Genomic DNA, 19,856 nt, shown 5'->3' with positions numbered 1-19,856 from the left:
AAATTAGGAAATGCTGAGTCCATGAATACAGAAAGCACGTGAGAGAGGTGCAAATATTGGCTATATTTCGGGGGTGGGATTGCAGTGTCGCAATGAATTAGGAAGTGGTGATTAATAAACAATTTTAAAATAAATTAGTGAACAGATTTGAAAATAGACTGCATTGGTACATATTCACTGGAACCCCAAATTTCTCTGCAAATGAAAAAAAATCATTGCAACCAATTGTTGGCTGTTATATAAGGAACTATACTTTCACTGATTTCAAGTTCCCAGGAAACTAAGGCTAATTTGTAATATTCCATCATTAACTTATTTGAATTGACTTCAGCTTGCTCAGAACAAACCAAGGGATTGAACCAAAAGTGTTTGTCTTTCTTGCAGCTCAGTACCGCATTATGTAAGAGTTCTGGGGATCAATAGTCAAGCAGTGTTACCCAGCATGCCTGTACTGCATCACTGTACTAATACATTTTGAATAAAAATTGAAGGACTGAAAATGCTGGAATTCTGAAAGCAGAAATGTTGGAGTTATTTAGTAGATCAAAGAATAAACAAATTAACTTTCCAGGCACATATCTTTATCAGAACTGGAAGATGTTACGAAGTAACAGCATTTAAACAGGAACAGAAAAATCTACATCTGAGCTACAGAAGCATTTCATTTCTCATGTTGCATTCATTGGGTAGACATGATGTAGAATTGCTGGTGTTGGCCTGGCATGGACAAGGTCAGAAATCACACTACACCAGGTTATAGTCCAACAGGTTTATTTGAAATCACAAGCTTACAGAGTGCTGCTTGTTTGTGATTTCAAATAAACCTGTTGAACTATAACCTAGTTCTTTCTTTGTTCACTGGGTAGAAGCACTATACCAGTTCAGAGAACAAGTCAAACAGTTTGTAGGGGTAATCATTATGATTGTGACTAGTTAGCAGAATTTGGGAAAACCAATGCTTTCTAAACTTTCCATGCATACATCAGTTCCTGGAACAGAGAGCGATGGTTACATTAGTTGACATTAATATCAATTTATTCTTTAGACAAATATAGTACATAAGATGATGGAAGCACTGCGAGATATTTTAGACATTTAGAAGCAGGGATTATTCAACCAAAGCTGTATTCCGTGTTGCTGCTAAAGATCTCTGGCTGCAGGTAACAAACAGAACCAGAATGATAGCATTAATATAGACTAGAAAGCCATTTAGTCCATTGGATCCAAACTTCCTTAGCATCTTCCTTGTCACCAGGGTGATCACTCCTGTTGCGCTGAAAATCCTTCATCACTGGGGGCTGCAAGTGGCAGTTTAATTACCCAGTTAACAACACACAACTCCAATAAAGCGCAATCATTGTAATGAGCATTGCAGCATATTTGTAGATCTATCAGGCAGTAGAATCCTTGCTTCACCATTCCAATGGCCTACTTGCTGAGGAAGGTGGTGGAAGCATGTTGACTAGCTGTGTAGCGGTTGTTTAGTGACAGTGCGTGCAGCTCACTGAAGGCAATGAATAACATGTTCACGATGGAAATGTGTTAGCCCCGAGAAGTCAGCATCTGATCCGTAATGCGGGAGCAAAGAAGGATTTACAAAGTCTAAGGATTTTGCAACAGCTGCCAGGATAGTAAACAAATACCACTGCTGGCCATCACAGTTGCCAGTTGGGCATTAATTGACTGAAAGTCCTGGCAATGTATGAAGGTGGCATGGTCTTTTGAGCAATATGCATGCTGAATTTGAGAAAAGGCTGCAATGAGAACAAACTTTATAGCTTTTATTTGCTGTTTCCAGTCTCTGTTGGTAAAATTATATAATTGTTTGCCAAAGCAAATTATCATGTCGGTAAGCTGCCTTCTGTCAGGTTGCATTGTGGACTTATGATGCTGCTGATATCTGTCATTGCAGAACAAAGAAGTAACTTCCATTGCAACTGTTGATGCTGTGCTAGCTCTGGCAGGAGGCTATAGGTCTTGCTGTTATTTGGGGCAATACCACTTTATCACAACTTCACTGTAGAAAGGCACACTCCTTCAGCACTTCTGTGAAAAGTGCTGGCATGTTATTCTGAGGATAGAAATCCTGGAAGAGTATGGATGCCTGCAGTTCACCTTTTGTCTGCTCACTGTACCTGCAGCTTTCAGCTCAGTGTCTACCCTCCAACAGATTTTCCTCCACTTCCAGTCACAATGAAATTTCTCAGCATTTTCTCAACAGCAGCTAAGAAACCCGTGATGTCTCATAGCAAAACACAAATGAAAATCATCTCTTGTTATTTATACGCTCAGTTTGTATGGTGCCTTCTGACAGAGTTGTTAAAATGAATTTTAAGCAGTTTCAAAAGTAAATTTTAAATATTGGATTATTTTATTGATCAACAAAGTTTAAAAATTGCAAAATGAAACATTCCATGTTTTTAATTTACCAAAAGTTGTGAAGAAACTTGGTTTTATTGACCGTTATTCCAGAAAGCTGTGATTATGATGCTGACTTACAATGTGGAAAGCTGGGAATAAGTGGGCTAAATATGTTAAAAATCATTGTTGTTATTGCTATAGACCAAGGATGGTTTGTAACTTCTTCAAGAAAAACATCACAAAAAATGCTTGGACTATGTCCTTGTAGGATTTTGTGTTTTCACTAGTTAAATTATTTCCACTTATTAGCAGCAATCATTTGATTGTTAGCAGTTTTATATTATCCAAGGGTAATGCTGTTGAATTGTCCCTTCAGAAAGTAATATTATTTTCAAGGACAGATATGATGATGCTCATCAAGAAAATTAACACTGTAAATGAATACACACCTTCTGTACTCAGGTGAGCAAATTAATGTATAACATGGTATTCTTGTACAAATGTTATTTCCACATTGCTGTGTTCCTTTAATAACCATTCCATTAATGTGCACAGAATAATTTTTGCAAAAAGACAAATTTCCACAAATGTAGGGCTGCACTGAGAATTTATGTCCGCCCCTTTCCAGGTCTGAGTGCCTGAATTGGCAGAAAATTGCTTTTACCCAGATAAGTGGAACTCTTATGCTAGTCATAAATGTCAAAATTATACTTAAGACTAGCTTTTCATACGGGCACATTTGGTAGTATTGTAACAATGTTCCTTCATCGATTAGTGTCAGTTTACTGCTCTACATTTTCAGTTAACAGTATTTCACAAAGTTAGCACCCACTCAGTCTGCATGAGCTATTTGCTTCAAACTAATATGTACAGGCCTAGTCTGCTTCATGGTTTAAATGCAAGGTGTTTTGGTCTAAAAACTTCATGTACATGCTGCTATTTAAAAGAGCTTACAAACAATAAAGAGTTTTACTTTTTACTGATATCCATTACCACAGCCACACTTACAAAGCAGAATACCATGAAATCAGTTTAGCATGTATTATTCTGCTTGTTTACTTTCATATAATTATTTTCTCATCCATCTCAACTGATTAACTACCATATCGTAAATGTTTTTCTGCTAAGATGCATATCTTAAGTGTATGTACATGTACTAAGAAACCTTAACACACAACACTTACGTATTGTAGTATTTTTGCATTTTTACAACTAAATGTAAATATATACTCAAAACTAATTGTTTTGTGTATAATAAGGTGCGGATAAAACATACTACATTCCATTAGCTGAAAAGTTAACATTGTCTGCTGAGTTGAAATACGACGAGATCACAATTCATCACTCTCTACTAAACCAGGGTATGACGTTGCTGCATATTGGGATCCTGGTTCGGGCAGAAATCCTTGACCGTTAAGCACTGAATATCGGGTAAATGTTGGCCGTACCTTCAGTGGCTTAGTGTTTGGAACTTGTTTCACTGGCCAAGCTGTAGGGACCAAATGTAAAAAGTGATTTTTAGAATTTGTTTGAAGTTATGTAAAAAAATCCGTTGATGTTATGATAAGTAATATAATTTTGCTGCCCACTCTCAAGACCTCTCTATTCACATGGTCTTAATCAGTGAAGAGGCTTGTAGTAACTGATGTCCATTTCAAGCCCACCGACTCCCACAGCTACCTAGAATACACCTCCTCCCACCCACCCTCCTGCAAAAATTCCATCCCCTATTCCCAATTCCTCTGCCTCCGCCGCATCTGCTCCCACGATAAGACATTCCACTCCCGCACATCCCAGATGTCCAAGTTCTTCAAGGACCGCAACTTTCTCCCCACAGTGATCGAGAACGCCCTTGACCGCGTCTCCCGTATTTCCCGCAACACATCCCTCACACCCCGCCCCCGCCACAACCGCCCTAAGAGGATCCCCCTCGTTCTCACACACCACCCTACCAACCTCCGGATACAACGCATCAACCTCCGACACTTCCGCCATTTACAATCCGACCCCACCACCCAAGACATTTTTCCATCCCCACCCCTGTCTGCTTTCCGGAGAGACCACTCTCTCCGTGACTCCCTTGTTCGCTCCACACTGCCCTCCAACCCCACCACACCCGGCACCTTCCCCTGCAACCGCAGGAAATGCTACACTTGTCCCCACACCTCCTCCCTCACCCCTATCCCAGGCCCCAAGATGACATTCCACATTAAGCAGAGGTTCACCTGCACATCTGCCAATGTGGTATACTGCATCCACTGTACCCGGTGCGGCTTCCTCTACATTGGGGAAACCAAGCGGAGGCTTGGGGACCGCTTTGCAGAACACCTCCGCTCAGTTCGCAACAAACAACTGCACCTCTCAGTCGCATACCATTTCCACTCCCCCTCCCATTCTCTAGATGACATGTCCATCATGGGCCTCCTGCACTGCCACAATGATGCCACCCGAAGGTTGCAGGAACAGCAACTCATATTCCGCCTGGGAACCCTGCAGCCATATGGTATCAATGTGGACTTCACCAGTTTCAAAATCTCCCCTTCCCCTACAGCATCCCTAAACCAGCCCAGTTCGTCCCCTCCCCCCACTGCACCACACAACCAGCCCAGCTCTTCCCCCCCACCCACTGCATCCCAAAACCAGTCCAACCTGTCTCTGCCTCCCTAACCGGTTCTTCCTCTCACCCATCCCTTCCTCCCACCCCAAGCCGCACCCCCATCTACCTACTAACCTCATCCCACCTCCTTGACCTGTCCGTCTTCCCTGGACTGACCTATGCCCTCCCTACCTCCCCACCTATACTCTCTCCACCTATCTTCTTTTCTCTCCATCTTCGGTCCGCCTCCCCCTCTCTCCCTATTTATTCCAGTTCCCTCTCCCCATCCCCCTCTCTGATGAAGGGTCTAGGCCCGAAACGTTAGCTTTTGAGCTCCTGAGATGCTGCTTGGCCTGCTGTGTTCATCCAGCCTCACATTTTATTATCTTGGAATTCTCCAGCATCTGCAGTTCCCATTATCTCTAAGAGGCTATCTCTAGCTACTTCATTGTGTCTTTCAGAATCCACATCCTTCTATACTTTTCCAACTCCACTTCCTTCCATATCCATCCTTGGGGAAACTCTTTCCTTACTTCACTGACAAATGCACTTTCAAAATCCCAACTATCTAGTCTTTGAGACTTTCTATTCAGCTACTTCTACAGCTGTTGATGTGTAAAAGCACTTTCTCAACTCCATCTTCAGTGTCCTTCTGTCTATTTTTTTCAATCCTGATGACCTCCCTGTATGATTCTCATCTCTCCTCCATCAATTTTAAAGGATGCAGAACTGGTTCAGCCATCCATCAACAGATTTGATAAAAACCAAAAGAACTGCGGCTGCTGTAAATCAGGAACAAAAGCAAAGTTGCTGGAAAAGCTCAGCAGGTCTGGCCGCATCTGTGGAGGAGAAAACAGAGTTAACATTTCAGGTCCGGTGACCCTTCCTCAGTCACCGGACCTGAAACGTTAACTCTGTTTTCTTGTACAGATGCTGCCAGACCTGCTGAGCTTTTCCAGCAACTTTGCTTTTGTTCCATCACCAGATTTGGATGGATCACCTCCAGTGATAATTGATTTTGTGACTGGCAACCTGTGACCAACAGTGTACCAAGGGATCAATGCTGGGATCCATGCTGTTTGTTATGTACATCAATGACTTAGATGTGAATGTAGAAGATATAATTAATAAGTTTGCAGATGACACAAAAATTGCTGGTGTTTTTGATAATGAGGAGGATGGTCTCAGGCTACATCTGACATTGACCAGTAAATTGAGCAAAGCAATGGAAAATGGAATTTAATGCTGATAAGTGCACATGTGATGCATTTTGGGAGGTCCAGTAAGGGAACAATACACAATGAATGGTAGGTCCCCAGGGAATATTGATTAACAAAGGTGTGCAAGTCCATAAATCCCTGGAGGTGTTAGCACAGGTAGATAGGGAGTGACGATGGTGTATGGGATGCTTGCCTTCATTAGCCAGGGCTAGAATATAGAAGCAAGGAAATCTTGTTACAACTTTATTAACCATTGTTTAGGTCACAAATGGAATACCGTGTACAGTTCTGGGCATCACACTATCGAAGTACGTGATTGTACTGGAGACAGTGCAGAGGAGATTTCCCAGGATGTTGCCTGTGATGGAAAGTCTTATTTATGAGTCTTATAAGTCTTATTTTCATTGGAGCAGAGGAAGCTGTTTGAGAGTTGGTCTAGTTGAAGTATGAGAGACATTGACATGGTAGATTATCAGAATCTTTTCCCCATGGCAGACGTGCCTAAGACCAGAGGGCATAAGTTTAAGGTGAAGAGTAAGTAGTTTTGAGGAGATCTGAGGGGAAAAAAAATCTTTCAGATGATGGCAGCTGTATGGAATGATTTCCCTGAGAAGGTGGTAGAGGCAGATACTCTCACAACATTTAAGCATATGGATGAGTACTTAAAGTGCCCGGGCATAGTAGGCCATGGAGTATAGTGGGCTATGTGGGGGTAAATGGGATTTGTGAAGTTCGGTATTTGTTGGTCGGCACAGACATGGTGGATCAAAGGGCCTGTTTCTATACTATACAACTCTATTATAATGGGCTTCATCTTGCTCCTCCAGAATGGCCACTTCTCTGAAGAAGATCCTGAAGAGCAAACATAACCGCCAGCTTCTTAGCTGCCTCTTCCTGCTCTGTCAAGACTCAATCCTAATAAATAGTATCAGGAGCTCCTGACTGGCTTGGGTTAATGCCTGTTTCATGCGTCCATTACCAAATTGGTTCACCTTAAACATGGATGACACCAGGGCCATTCTTTGGCATTTGACAAGTTATCACTTGGAATCCATTTGTAGAAAACCATGTTTGAGCATTGCCAAAGTTTATCTGTAGAGCTATCTAAACTCCTAGTGAAATGATTCTGAAGGCAACTCACCAGCGACATCTAGTCTTGCTGTGCAGATTGTTGACCCAGCTTCATTTTGGGCAGATACAGTATACCACCCAGCATCACGTTTATCGACTGGGAAAATTTCGAGGCCAACTTTACCGTCGTTACTATGATATAGGCTGTAACACAAAGATTAAAACCTCTGTAAAATTGCTACTAAAAATATGTACAATAATTTTAATTGAATTCTCAAATATCAAAATTCACTAGAAATTATGCTGTCAAAATTTTTAATTTTGCCTTCATCGGAACAAATATGAGTGCCAATTTTCAAAGCGGACAACAATTTATGCTGCCTCAGGAAAGGGCTGATGATTATTTGGCAAGAGAGCACCAGGGAGCCATTGCGACCCCCACCCCAAAATCCGGGCTTCTGTTGATTCAAAAAATTTGCTCTGACGGGATATATTCCTTTGTCATGTAGAGGTAGTCTCTGCAGATTAATATATGTAGCTTCTGGAAAAGCTGAGATATATCATAGGAATGTATTATAATCTTAAATTGGTTGGTAATGTGATTCTTAACAGTCAGGAATGTCTGGTAAGTACCATGCAACATGAGACTCATATCTAATGATAGACAATATGTTCTGAAATTTGTAAATGTGAATTGGATGAGTAGGGTCAGTCCTCTGTCTACTGCAAACTGCCAAAGGGATGGCTATTTGATACAATCCACCAGTTACTCTGGGACATACAACCAATGTTCCTGGTGACATATTGGCATTGAAACCTGTGCTTCCAAAATGCAAAACATGATCTTTGATTTGAGATGTGACCTCCCAACTGGAGAATTGGGTTTTAAAAATGATGGGGAATAACTGATTCTGGAATACCTGACCATATTCCCATTGCTGTTAATCTTCAACTGCATGGGATGACGTCAGGAGAATGTTACCTGGCCTGCTGTGTTCCTCTAGCTCCACACTGTGTCATCTCTGACGTCAGCATCTGCAGTTTTTACGATCTCTTCAGCTGTGTGGGATATGGGTACAGGTCATGAGGTGGCATCCAGAAGATCCGCTGCCACATTTCCATCATGGGAATGACAATACAACATAATAACTTAAATCTGTTTTTCATAGAACGATTGCTGAAAATACTTTTTCAAATAAAGAAAGTGAACACTGTTTGAAAATGGAAAAGTCTTCAGATGTATTAGATTACTTTAACTCCTGGATAAAGTGTTTTCTGTGATATAATATGACTGCTTCAAAGCATGAACAAATTGTTGAGCTCCTTGAATGATTTCAACGGCTTAAATATGTTCAGTTCTTATGGTGGTTTTGTGATGTTGTTGTAGAATAACAAACATTAATGTTTTCAGAGATAATGGGAACTGCAGATGCTGGAGAATTCCAAGGTAATAAAATGTGAGGCTGGATGAACACAGCAGGCCAAGCAGCATCTCAGGAGCACAAAAGCTGACGTTTCGGGCCTAGACCCATGATCAGAGAGGGGGATGGGGAGAGGGAACTGGAATAAATAGGGAGAGAGTGGGAGGCGGACCGAAGATAGAGAGTAAAGAAGATAGGTGGAGAGAGTATAGGTGGGGAGGTAGGGAGGGGATAGATCAGTCCAGGGAAGACGGACAGGTCGAGGAGGTGGGATGAGGTTAGTAGGTAGATGGGGGTGCGGCTTGGGGTGGGAGGAAGGGATGGGTGAGAGGAAGAACCGGTTAGGGAGGCAGAGACAGGTTGGACTGATTTTGGGATGCAGTGGGTGGGGGGAGAGCTGGGCTGGTTGTGTGGTGCAGTGGGGGGAGGGGACGAATTGGGCTGGTTTAGGGATGCAGTAGGGGAAGGGGAGATTTTGAAACTGGTGAAGTCCACATTGATACCATATGGCTGCAGGGTTCCCAGGCGGAATATGAGTTGCTGTTCCTGCAACCTTCGGGTGGCATCATTGTGGCAGTGCAGGAGGCCCATGATGGACATGTCATCTAGAGAATGGGAGGGGGAGTGGAAATGGTTTGCGACTGGGAGGTGCAGTTGTTTGTTGCGAACTGAGCGGAGGTGTTCTGCAAAGCGGTCCCCAAGCCTCCGCTTGGTTTCCCCAATGTAGAGGAAGCCGCACCAGGTACAGTGGATGCAGTATACCACATTGGCTTGTGCATTGGCTTCCAAAATGCAAAACATGATCTTTGATTTGAGATGTGACCTCCCAACTGGAGGTTGTGCAGGTGAACCTCTGCTTAATGTGGAATGTCATCTTGGGGCCTGGGATAGCGGTGAGGGAGGAGGTGTGGGGACAAGTGTAGCATTTCCTGCGGTTGCAGGGGAAGGTGCCGGGTGTGGTGGGGTTGGAGGGCAGTGTGGAGCGAACAAGGGAGTCACGGAGAGAGTGGTCTCTCCGGAAAGCAGACAGGGGTGGGGATGGAAAAATGTCTTGGGTGGTGGGGTCGGATTGTAAATGGCGGAAGTGTCGGAGGATGATGCGTTGTATCCGGAGGTTGGTAGGGTGGTGTGTGAGAACGAGGGGGATCCTCTGGGGCGGTTGTGGCGGGGGCGGGGTGTGAGGGATGTGTTGCGGGAAACACGGGAGACGCGGTCAAGGGCGTTCTCGATCACTGTGGAGGGAAAGTTGCAGTCCTTGAAGAACTTGGACATCTGGGATGTGCGGGAGTAAACATTAATGTTTTAGAGATAATGGGAACTGCAGATGCTGGAGATTCCAAGATGATGAAATGTGAGGCTGGATGAACACAGCAGGCCAAGCAGCATCTCAGGAGCACAAAAGCTGACGTTTCGGGCCTAGACCCTTCATCAGAGAGGGGGATGGGGGGAGGGAACTGGAATAAATAGGGAGAGAGGGGGAGGCGGGCCGAAGATGGAGAGCAAAGAAGATAGGTGGAGAGGGTGTAGGTGGGGAGGTAGGGAGGGGATAGGTCAGTCCAGGGAAGACGGACAGGTCAAGGAGGTGGGATGAGGTTAGTAGGTAGCTGGGGGTGCGGCTGGGGGTGGGAGGAAGGGATGGGTGAGAGGAAGAACCGGTTAGGGAGGCAGAGACAGGTTGGACTGGTTTTGGGATGCAGTGGGTGGGGGGGAAGAGCTGGGCTGGTTGTGTGGTGCAGTGGGGGGAGGGGGTGAACTGGGCTGGTTTAGGGATGCAGTGGGGGAAGGGGAGATTTTGAAACTGGTGAAGTCCACATTGATACCATATGGCTGCAGGGTTCCCAGGCGGAATATGAGTTGCTGTTCCTGCAACCTTCGGGTGGCATCATTGTGGCAGTGCAGGAGGCCCATGATGGACATGTCATCAAGAGAATGGGAGGGGGAGTGGAAATGGTTTGCGACTGGGAGGTGCAGTTGTTTGTTGCGAACTGAGCGGAGGTGTTCTGCAAAGCGGTCCCCAAGCCTCCGCTTGGTTTCCCCAATGTAGAGAAAGCCGCACCGGGTACAGTGGATGCAGTATACCACATTGGCAGATGTGCAGGTGAACCTCTGCTTAATGTGGAATGTCATCTTGGGGCCTGGGATGGGGGTGAGGGAGGAGGTGTGGGGACAAGTGTAGCATTTCCTGCGGTTGCAGGGGAAGGTGCCGGGTGTGGTGGGGTTGGAGGGCAGTGTGGAGCGAACAAGGGAGTCACGGAGAGAGTGGTCTCTCCGGAAAGCAGACAGGGGTGGGGATGGAAAAATGTCTTGGGTGGTGGGGTCGGATTGTAAATGGCGGAAGTGTCGGAGGATAATGCGTTGTATCCGGAGGTTGGTAGGGTGGTGTGTGAGAACGAGGGGGATCCTCTTGGGGCGGTTGTGGCGGGGGCGGGGTGTGAGGGATGTGTCGCGGGAAATGCGGGAGACGCGGTCAAGGGCGTTCTCAATCACCGTGGGGGGGAAGTTGCGGTCCTTAAAGAACTTGGACATCTGGGATGTGCGGGAGTGGAATGTCTTATCGTGGGAGCAGATGCGGCGGAGGCGGAGGAATTGGGAATAGGGGATGGAGTTTTTGCAGGAGGGTGGGTGGGAGGAGGTGTATTCTAGGTAGCTGTGGGAGTCGGTGGGCTTGAAATGGACATCAGTTACAAGCTGGTTGCTTTCCGGAGAGACCACTCTCTCCGTGACTCCCTTGTTCGCTCCACACTGCCCTCCAACCCCACCACACCCGGCACCTTCCCCTGCAACCGCAGGAAATGCTACACTTGTCCCCACACCTCCTCCCTCACCCCCATCCCAGGCCCCAAGTCCAACTGCCGTCGAGACATTAACCGCCTCAACCTCTCCACCCCTCTCACCCACTCCAACCTCTCCCCCGCAGAACGGGCAGCCCTCCGCTCCCTCCGCTCCAACCCCAACCTCACCATCAAACCCGCAGACAAGGGTGGCGCAGTGGTAGTATGGCGTACTGACCTCTACATCGCCGAGGCCAGACGCCAACTCTCCGACACCACCTCCTACCGCCTCCTCGATCATGACCCCACACCCGAGCACCAAACCATCATCTCCAACACCATTCATGACCTCATCACCTCAGGGGACCTCCCACCCACAGCCTCCAACCTCATTGTTCCCCAACCCCGCACAGTCCGTTTCTATCTCCTTCCCAAAATCCACAAACCTGCCTGCCCTGGTCGACCCATCGTCTCAGCCTGCTCCTGCCCCACCGAACTCATCTCCACCTATCTGGACTCCATTTTCTCCCCTTTGGTCCAGGAACTCCCCACCTATGTCCGTGACACCACCCACGCCCTCCACCTCCTCCAGGACTTCCAATTCCCTGGCCCCCAACACCTCATATTCACCATGGACGTCCAGTCCCTGTACACCTGCATTCCGCATGGAGATGGCCTCAAGGCCCTCCGCTTCTTCCTGTCCCGCAGGCCCGACCAGGCCCCCTCCACCGACACTCTCATCCGCCTAGCGGAACTCGTCCTCACACTCAACAACTTCTCTTTTGACTCCTCCCACTTCCTACAGACTAAGGGGGTGGCCATGGGCACCCGCATGGGCCCCAGCTATGCCTGCCTCTTTGTAGGTTACGTGGAACAGTCCATCTTCCGCACCTACACAGGCCCCAAACCCCACCTCTTCCTCCGGTACATTGATGACTGTATCGGCGCCGCCTCTTGCTCCCCAGAGGAGCTCGAACAGTTCATCCACTTCACCAACACCTTCCACCCCAACCTTCAGTTCACCTGGGCCATCTCCAACACATCCCTCACCTTCCTGGACCTCTCAGTCTCCATCTCAGGCAACCAGCTTGTAACTGATGTCCATTTCAAGCCCACCGACTCCCACAGCTACCTAGAATACACCTCCTCCCACCCACCCTCCTGCAAAAACTCCATCCCCTATTCCCAATTCCTCCGCCTCCGCCGCATCTGCTCCCACGATAAGACATTCCACTCCCGCACATCCCAGATGTCCAAGTTCTTTAAGGACCGCAACTTCCCCCCCACGGTGATTGAGAACGCCCTTGACCGCGTCTCCCGCATTTCCCGCGACACATCCCTCACACCCCGCCCCCGCCACAACCGCCCCAAGAGGATCCCCCTCGTTCTCACACACCACCCTACCAACCTCCGGATACAACGCATTATCCTCCGACACTTCCGCCATTTACAATCCGACCCCACCACCCAAGACATTTTTCCATCCCCACCCCTGTCTGCTTTCCAGAGAGACCACTCTCTCCGTGACTCCCTTGTTCGCTCCACACTGCCCTCCAACCCCACCACACCCGGCACCTTCCCCTGCAACCGCAGGAAATGCTACACTTGTCCCCACACCTCCTCCCTCACCCCCATCCCAGGCCCCAAGATGACATTCCACATTAAGCAGAGGTTCACCTGCACATCTGCCAATGTGGTATACTGCATCCACTGTACCCGGTGCGGCTTTCTCTACATTGGGGAAACCAAGCGGAGGCTTGGGGACCGCTTTGCAGAACACCTCCGCTCAGTTCGCAACAAACAACTGCACCTCCCAGTCGCAAACCATTTCCACTCCCCCTCCCATTCTCTTGATGACATGTCCATCATGGGCCTCCTGCACTGCCACAATGATGCCACCCGAAGGTTGCAGGAACAGCAACTCATATTCCGCCTGGGAACCCTGCAGCCATATGGTATCAATGTGGACTTCACCAGTTTCAAAATCTCCCCTTCCCCCACTGCATCCCAAAACCAGCCCAGTTCACCCCCTCCCCCCACTGCACCACACAACCAGCCCAGCTCTTCCCCCCCACCCACTGCATCCCAAAACCAGTCCAACCTGTCTCTGCCTCCCTAACCGGTTCTTCCTCTCACCCATCCCTTCCTCCCACCCCCAGCCGCACCCCCAGCTACCTACTAACCTCATCCCACCTCCTTGACCTGTCCGTCTTCCCTGGACTGACCTATCCCCTCCCTACCTCCCCACCTACACCCTCTCCACCTATCTTCTTTGCTCTCCATCTTCGGCCCGCCTCCCCCTCTCTCCCTATTTATTCCAGTTCCCTCCCCCCATCCCCCTCTCTGATGAAGGGTCTAGGCCCGAAACGTCAGCTTTTGTGCTCCTGAGATGCTGCTTGGCCTGCTGTGTTCATCCAGCCTCACATTTCAACATTAATGTTTTGTTTGTTTTGACAGTTTGCAAGCATCTCAATGACCTCTCAATGCTATTATTAGATACATGTGCCAGTATGAGTGAAACAGGGATGGGCTAAGAGGTATATGGGGATACAGGAAAGTGTAAAGGAAAAGAGCAAGCAGGTGAGATTGTAAATGGCGAGGGGCAAGGTTTGGGAGGCCTCAATCCCATCTACTCAATTGGGCTGATGTTCTAGAAAATAATGGTGGCCCTTTCCATGTGCCTGGAAGGACATCTTTCTGCCTCTGTTTTCAACTCAGGACTGCAAGGCAGCAGCCCTGATCCCAGCCCACACCCATCACTCCACTATCAAAATAGCATGGCAGGCATAACCAGGCCAGAGATGGGAGTTACAACATCAGGAAATGGACTGACTTGCAACTATCACATCAAAGAGGAAAATCCAACCCTGACTTTCTGCAGCTTTTGAGTGAGTTTTTATGCGTCTTGCACTGGAGTTATAAAACTTGATAATGACCTGATTCTGTTGGTGTCATGCTTGATCACTTCATGATCCTTTCTCCAGAAGATTCTTGGTTGTGGCTGTCCAGTCACCAGGCATTCCAACTTCACTTTCCCCCCTTCAACAGCTCTTGAATTTTGGAGCTTGTAAGCAAATTCTGGTGCCTGTATTGGTCCTCGTACTTTAAGAAAAAAAATTGCAACATGAATTATTTGGTTATAGTTTGATCTTAATGAAATTTTATCTTTAGCAGCAACTTATAAATTAATGTGTCTGATATTACAGCACCTTCTCAATTCCATTGTTTGGAGCATTTTCCTCACTGAATAAATATTGTCTCTAACAGTGATATAAATTTTGTTTTTTTCCCTGAGACCTAAATTACTTTTAGGTCAAGTACAATGAATCAGAACACCTCGCATGAATTGACAGAACTAATTTGCAGGAGGTAATTTTGGCTGAATAGTGGCTGGGATGCTGTTGGGTCTATTGTTCTCTCATTCTATAAATCATCTGATTTTTCTGCCCAGTGACCTCAGTAGAGAGTAAAATTTGGGCGTATCATGACTCAAACAACCTATCTGAATTTGTCAGTAATTTTAATTACTGTCAAAGATCTGGAAGAAGATATCATTAATTCTGTGTTAGATGCTTTAAACATTAGCCATTACTAGCTATATGATTCCCCTTTCTTGCCATTACTCAAATGTACAAGTCTTCACGATGATATTCAAGTTTAGATTGAAAAGCAGAGAGCACAGAAATGAGTCAGCCATTCGGTTGCTGCAAGTTCAGCTGGTCGGTAATATCATGGGTGACTTGTATGTTAAACTTCATCTGTTTACTGTGTTTTTACAGCTTTTAATGTGTTTGGCCAGCAAAAATCTACCAATATCAGTGTTGACTTTCAACTAAGCTAACTTCAAATGCCGCTTAAGGGGCAGAGTTCCTGTTTTGAACCTCTATTTGTGCTTCCTGACATCACTCCTAAACAGCCTGGTTTATACCCATCCACTCCCTCACCACAATGTTCTGAACTGGGAGTAAATAGTTTTTAGCAATCTATCATATCACATCCTACAATGATCTTAATTACTTTTAAGCTTATTCATGGGATGTCGACATCACTGACAAGGCCAGAATTTATTGCCCATCCGTCATTGTTCTGGAGAAGGTGGTGAGCTGCTGTCTTAAATGACTACAGACTATCAATTCCATTATAGGGTTGAAACAATCAAATATTCTTAAGGCTCTTAAGCAACCCCATCAGGCCTTGCCCAGGAATGTGGTCCATGGCGGTAGAAGTTCTGCCCGGACAGTACTGCTGGCCAGTCAGAGGCTGGTAGCCGTTCTTTGCCACTAGTGTCAGCGGGAGATGATGCTAACTGGCAGCAATGCACCTGAGATCATCAAGGAACTTCAGAGCAAAGGTGAGTGGAGGTGGGATGGGCAGCATTAGATGGGTATTGCATTGTTGGTGGAGGTGGGTGGTGGCATGAGACAAACCCTTGGGAGCTAACTGGCAAATCTGACTGGGTTTGCAGCATTCCAAGGGTGTGAGTAAACTGTGTGGCTCTCACTTCATCCATGAGCCCCACTAAGTTGTGTGTTCAGTGTTCACGAGTGGCTTGTTAATGAGACTAATTGACATCCTGCTGTTAGCTACCGGGAACTTTGTCTTTCTGTAATCTCAGCATTTAAAGAATATGCTCACCTTCAACTTCAAGGTTTACTGTGAATCGGCACTGGCCAGCACGATTGATGGCTACACATTCATACCTCCCAGCATCACTTTCTGTCACTGCATCAATGATGAGTGAGTGTACGCCTTTTCCTGATACAAGCATCTTATGCCCAAGATCCTGTTGAACAGGTCGGCCATTTAGGTACCACATAAGTTCTGGAGGTGGCAGACCACTGACCTGGAAATGCAATAATAAATGTACTAATTAGAGTTCTGAAATGTGCCTGCACGAGTTTTAGAATCATGACGTAATAACCAGCAGGGCACCAAGTGTAAATAATGTGCTGCACCGGAAGGAAATTGCTTTTGTTGTTGTTGTTGCAAGCCATAGTACATTGCCTTACACTTGGTATTGTTAATGTGGATTTTTCAGTTTCTTATGAGCACGCTCTTGAAGGAGCTGAAGTAGATAAATTTTAAAAAAGACTGATGTGTAATGTTTGTTTGATATACAGCAAAGAAAAAAAACTACAGATAAACTGTAAATTTAAACAGATAATACTGGAAACTCAAAGCATCCATGGTGAGAACTGACGCATACCATCTTAACCTGTAACATTCCTTGCTTTGATGAGGGTCCGGCACATAAAGATAATTTTCTGAAGAAGGGTCCTGACCCAAAATGTCAGCTTTTCTGCTCCTCTGATGCTGCTTGGCCAGCTGTGTTCATCCAGCTTCACGCCGTGTTATCTTAAAAATAATTCATTTGTTTTCTCTACAAGTTCTGCCCAACCTGCTGAGTGTACCACTGTATTCTATTTTTGTTGCGGATTTCAAGCTTCTGTAATTTTTTGTTTAAACTTGTAATTCTGTTGCAAATTTAGTTTATGTATTTACTTACATTTCTATTGGTATAAATTTAAAAGATTGAAAATTGTTTCCTACCTTGGGGTTAGATTTAAAGGACCACAACTTAATGGAGTTGCATATAAAACAGAAATAACGTGGCAGTAACAGTTCATCAGTTTTTTTAAGCCCTAGCAAATAATTCTAAAATTATCTGTTTTGACTTAACTTACTAGCTGTGCAAAAATTATCAACAGAAACACAGGTTGTGTCATTTGCTTTCTTCAATGGTTTTCCAGAAAGAAATATAATTTTGTAGTAATTTTAGGTAGGGTTTGAAGACTTTTAAATTGGAATGACATACCTTGCAATCTATTCTGCAGAGTCCATACTGCTGAATTAGCATATTCTCATCTGGTTTCTGTAGAAAACGAGGAGGGTAGTGCTTCTCCTGGATCAATGCATTCTCATTTTCAACCTCTCTGGAATTGAGCTTCTGTCTATGGAATGACCAAATGCTTTGCATTGTGGTTACAAGATCGAAGTGCTGGTTTTTTACAAGCTTAGTTGCATGCATATACTATACCACGCATTTAAATGATATTGAGCATCTCAAAAAACTGTCTCTTGCTTTCTTTAAAAAATAATTTTCAGCAGGAATGTATCAGCTGGCGTGAGAATACATTGTACAAGTTTTCACATTCACATTGCGCCCTGTGTGGTCATATTTGAGCATCCAGTTCTGATTCACTTTTTTTCCAAAACACCAGTGTGTATTTCTTTATTCTTATGATAAGCTGTTGTGCATTGGACTAAGTAAGATTAATGTACGGCCAATTGCAAGCAGCCATTGAACTAACTTTATTTACACCTCCCCAGAAAAGAGGTCATTGTAACAAACATTCAGATTCTGCAATTTTCTGCACACCGTCCCCACTTAGAGGTAACAACTTGTCCCATGACGTATTTCAATGTGTTCCAAGAACATAATAGGATGAAACTAATACCAATTGTACCAGAAAACTAAGGTTTTTAGAATTGTTATGATGTGGAAAGACGTATGATCGGTCTATTGTGTCTATGCTGGTTTTCTGAGTGTTTTGACTTAGTGCCAATCTCCTGCCTTTTCCTTATAAGCCTGTACTTTATTTCTGTTTAAATAATTATCTAATGCTGTCTTGAATGCCTCAATTGAACCTGCCTCCACCATGACAGGATTGCGTATTTGTTTTTACAAACGGGACATTTCTGACCAATACTTTCAGAGTAACTTGTATGTACCAAAATTGATTTTCCTTAACAGCAGGATGCCTTTCATGAAAATGTAATCATTTGACAAGAAATGTTTAAAAGAACAGCGCAGTTCTGGCATCCTTGCAACATGTGCTCAATTAAACTGTTCAGTTTCTGTCTCAATACCTACTTCCATTTTCATTAGTTTGACTGATCTGTTAACATCTCCACTCGTCAAATATGAACTCACACTGACATTTTGAGGTTGAGAGTGTGGCATTGATTGACTTGCCTTATTCAGAGTCTGATTCAGTTTGCTGCACTGTTGGATTCTGGCAAACTTTCAGTTTCATTTTGACTGGTACTGCATTTCCGATTTTCACTTAGGATTATGGGCTGAGTTTGGGCTATTGGAAGTTTACCATTTGTTAGATTTTCTTTTCCAAGCCAACGTTGCACATGACTTTGATAGAATCTCTAATCTTCACACCTGCCTGGTCCCAACAACTGGCATCACATACTGATCACCTCAATGGATTTTTACATGATGTACTGAACAGCATTGAACTCAGTTAAGTTTCAGGCCTTATGTACCATAACATATCTTCGCTGTATCTTGCTTTTCTTTTACTTCGCTATTGACATCAGCTTAAGTAAAAGAGACTTTGTCTCAGGAGCATCTTTAAACACCCACTCATAATGTTAACAACCTGCTGTAGACTGGAGTTATTCCATACAAGAATAAAACGTCTTCAGCCTGTGTTGAAGAGAAACATGAAATTACTACCTAGTGTGTAACCTAGAAAATGTCACCATAAAACTCTTTGGAAGCTGTAAATGTCTTCTTTTAGTATATTTGATGCAGTGTGATATGGTGGTATTAGTTTATATTTGATTTCATTCTTTCTCATTGTTATGACCAGGTAAGGAAGAGTGAATCAGCTGCTCTCTTTTCAACTTCCTTGCCTGGCCACAACTAAGATCGATGTTCTTTTTAAGCAAAATCAGGTGATAGAATTTGAAAATCAATGGTCCATTATTTTATCAATATCATGAAATCAGAATATTTCAGACTTTTCTCATATAATGTGGACTCTTATTTGACACCTGCACTTCTGGCTTTGAAAAATTGTAAGCCACCTTCTTGAAACTTCAACAGTTTAGGCAATTGTGACATTGGGCTCAACATTCATCTGCTGACTACAGCCGGAGAGGGCTGATTTGTTCACTTGGCTAATGGACCCTTTTAGCGTTTCCTGAACAATAGGCTACCTTTACTGATTATTACTGTAAATAACTCAACCCAGTTGAGCAGCATCTTCCCCAAGCAAATTTCTCCTATCAGGGATATGTTTTTTCTTTCTATGACTAACAATGGCATATCATCGGATGCATTATTGAATTCCACTCTAACAATGACTTGGCCCAGAATTAGAATACTGGTATTGGAATAACTCGTCCGTTTCACACCAGTTTTTTGTCTGAAGAAGGGTCCAGACTCGAAACATCAGCTTTCCTGCTCCTCTGATGCTGCTTGGCCTGCTGTGTTCATCCAGCTCTACACCTTGTTATCTCAGTCTTTTGGAGGACTTCTGTTTTTTCTCCTTCCAAGATTAGTGACACATGTAGCTATATCAATAATGAATGTATGTTAGGAGTCTCCAAATTTCACTTTTACTGTGGCTGCTGGATGATTTCTTTAGTCCTTTTACTCTTACCTTCCAAGTACTGT

General features: G+C 44.8%; 1 protein-coding gene across 4 annotated transcripts in view; it reads right to left on the bottom strand.

Annotated features, from left to right (window-relative positions):
• Positions 1-980: 980 nt before the first annotated feature.
• Positions 981-19,856, bottom strand: part of myot (myotilin) — a 116,274-nt gene continuing 97,398 nt past the window's right edge. For 2 of the 4 annotated variants that reach the window (XM_059650666.1, XM_059650668.1), the window contains exons 6-10: positions 17,256-17,391; positions 16,076-16,283; positions 14,377-14,542; positions 7,319-7,452; positions 983-3,850 (exon numbers count right to left, since the gene is read on the bottom strand). In XM_059650666.1, coding sequence (XP_059506649.1) covers positions 3,693-3,850; positions 7,319-7,452; positions 14,377-14,542; positions 16,076-16,283; positions 17,256-17,391 — 802 coding nt within the window. In that variant the 3' untranslated portion in view covers positions 983-3,692. Of the gene's footprint in view, positions 3,851-7,318; positions 7,453-14,376; positions 14,543-16,075; positions 16,284-17,255; positions 17,392-19,856 lie in introns of all 4 variants that reach the window. The other 2 variants (XM_059650664.1, XM_059650665.1) reach the window with 2 other exon arrangements.

This window comes from Stegostoma tigrinum, chromosome 13 (genome assembly GCF_030684315.1).
Source record: "Stegostoma tigrinum isolate sSteTig4 chromosome 13, sSteTig4.hap1, whole genome shotgun sequence".
Taxonomy (NCBI): domain Eukaryota; kingdom Metazoa; phylum Chordata; class Chondrichthyes; order Orectolobiformes; family Stegostomatidae; genus Stegostoma; species Stegostoma tigrinum.
This window is presented reverse-complemented; position numbering and strand designations above follow the sequence as displayed.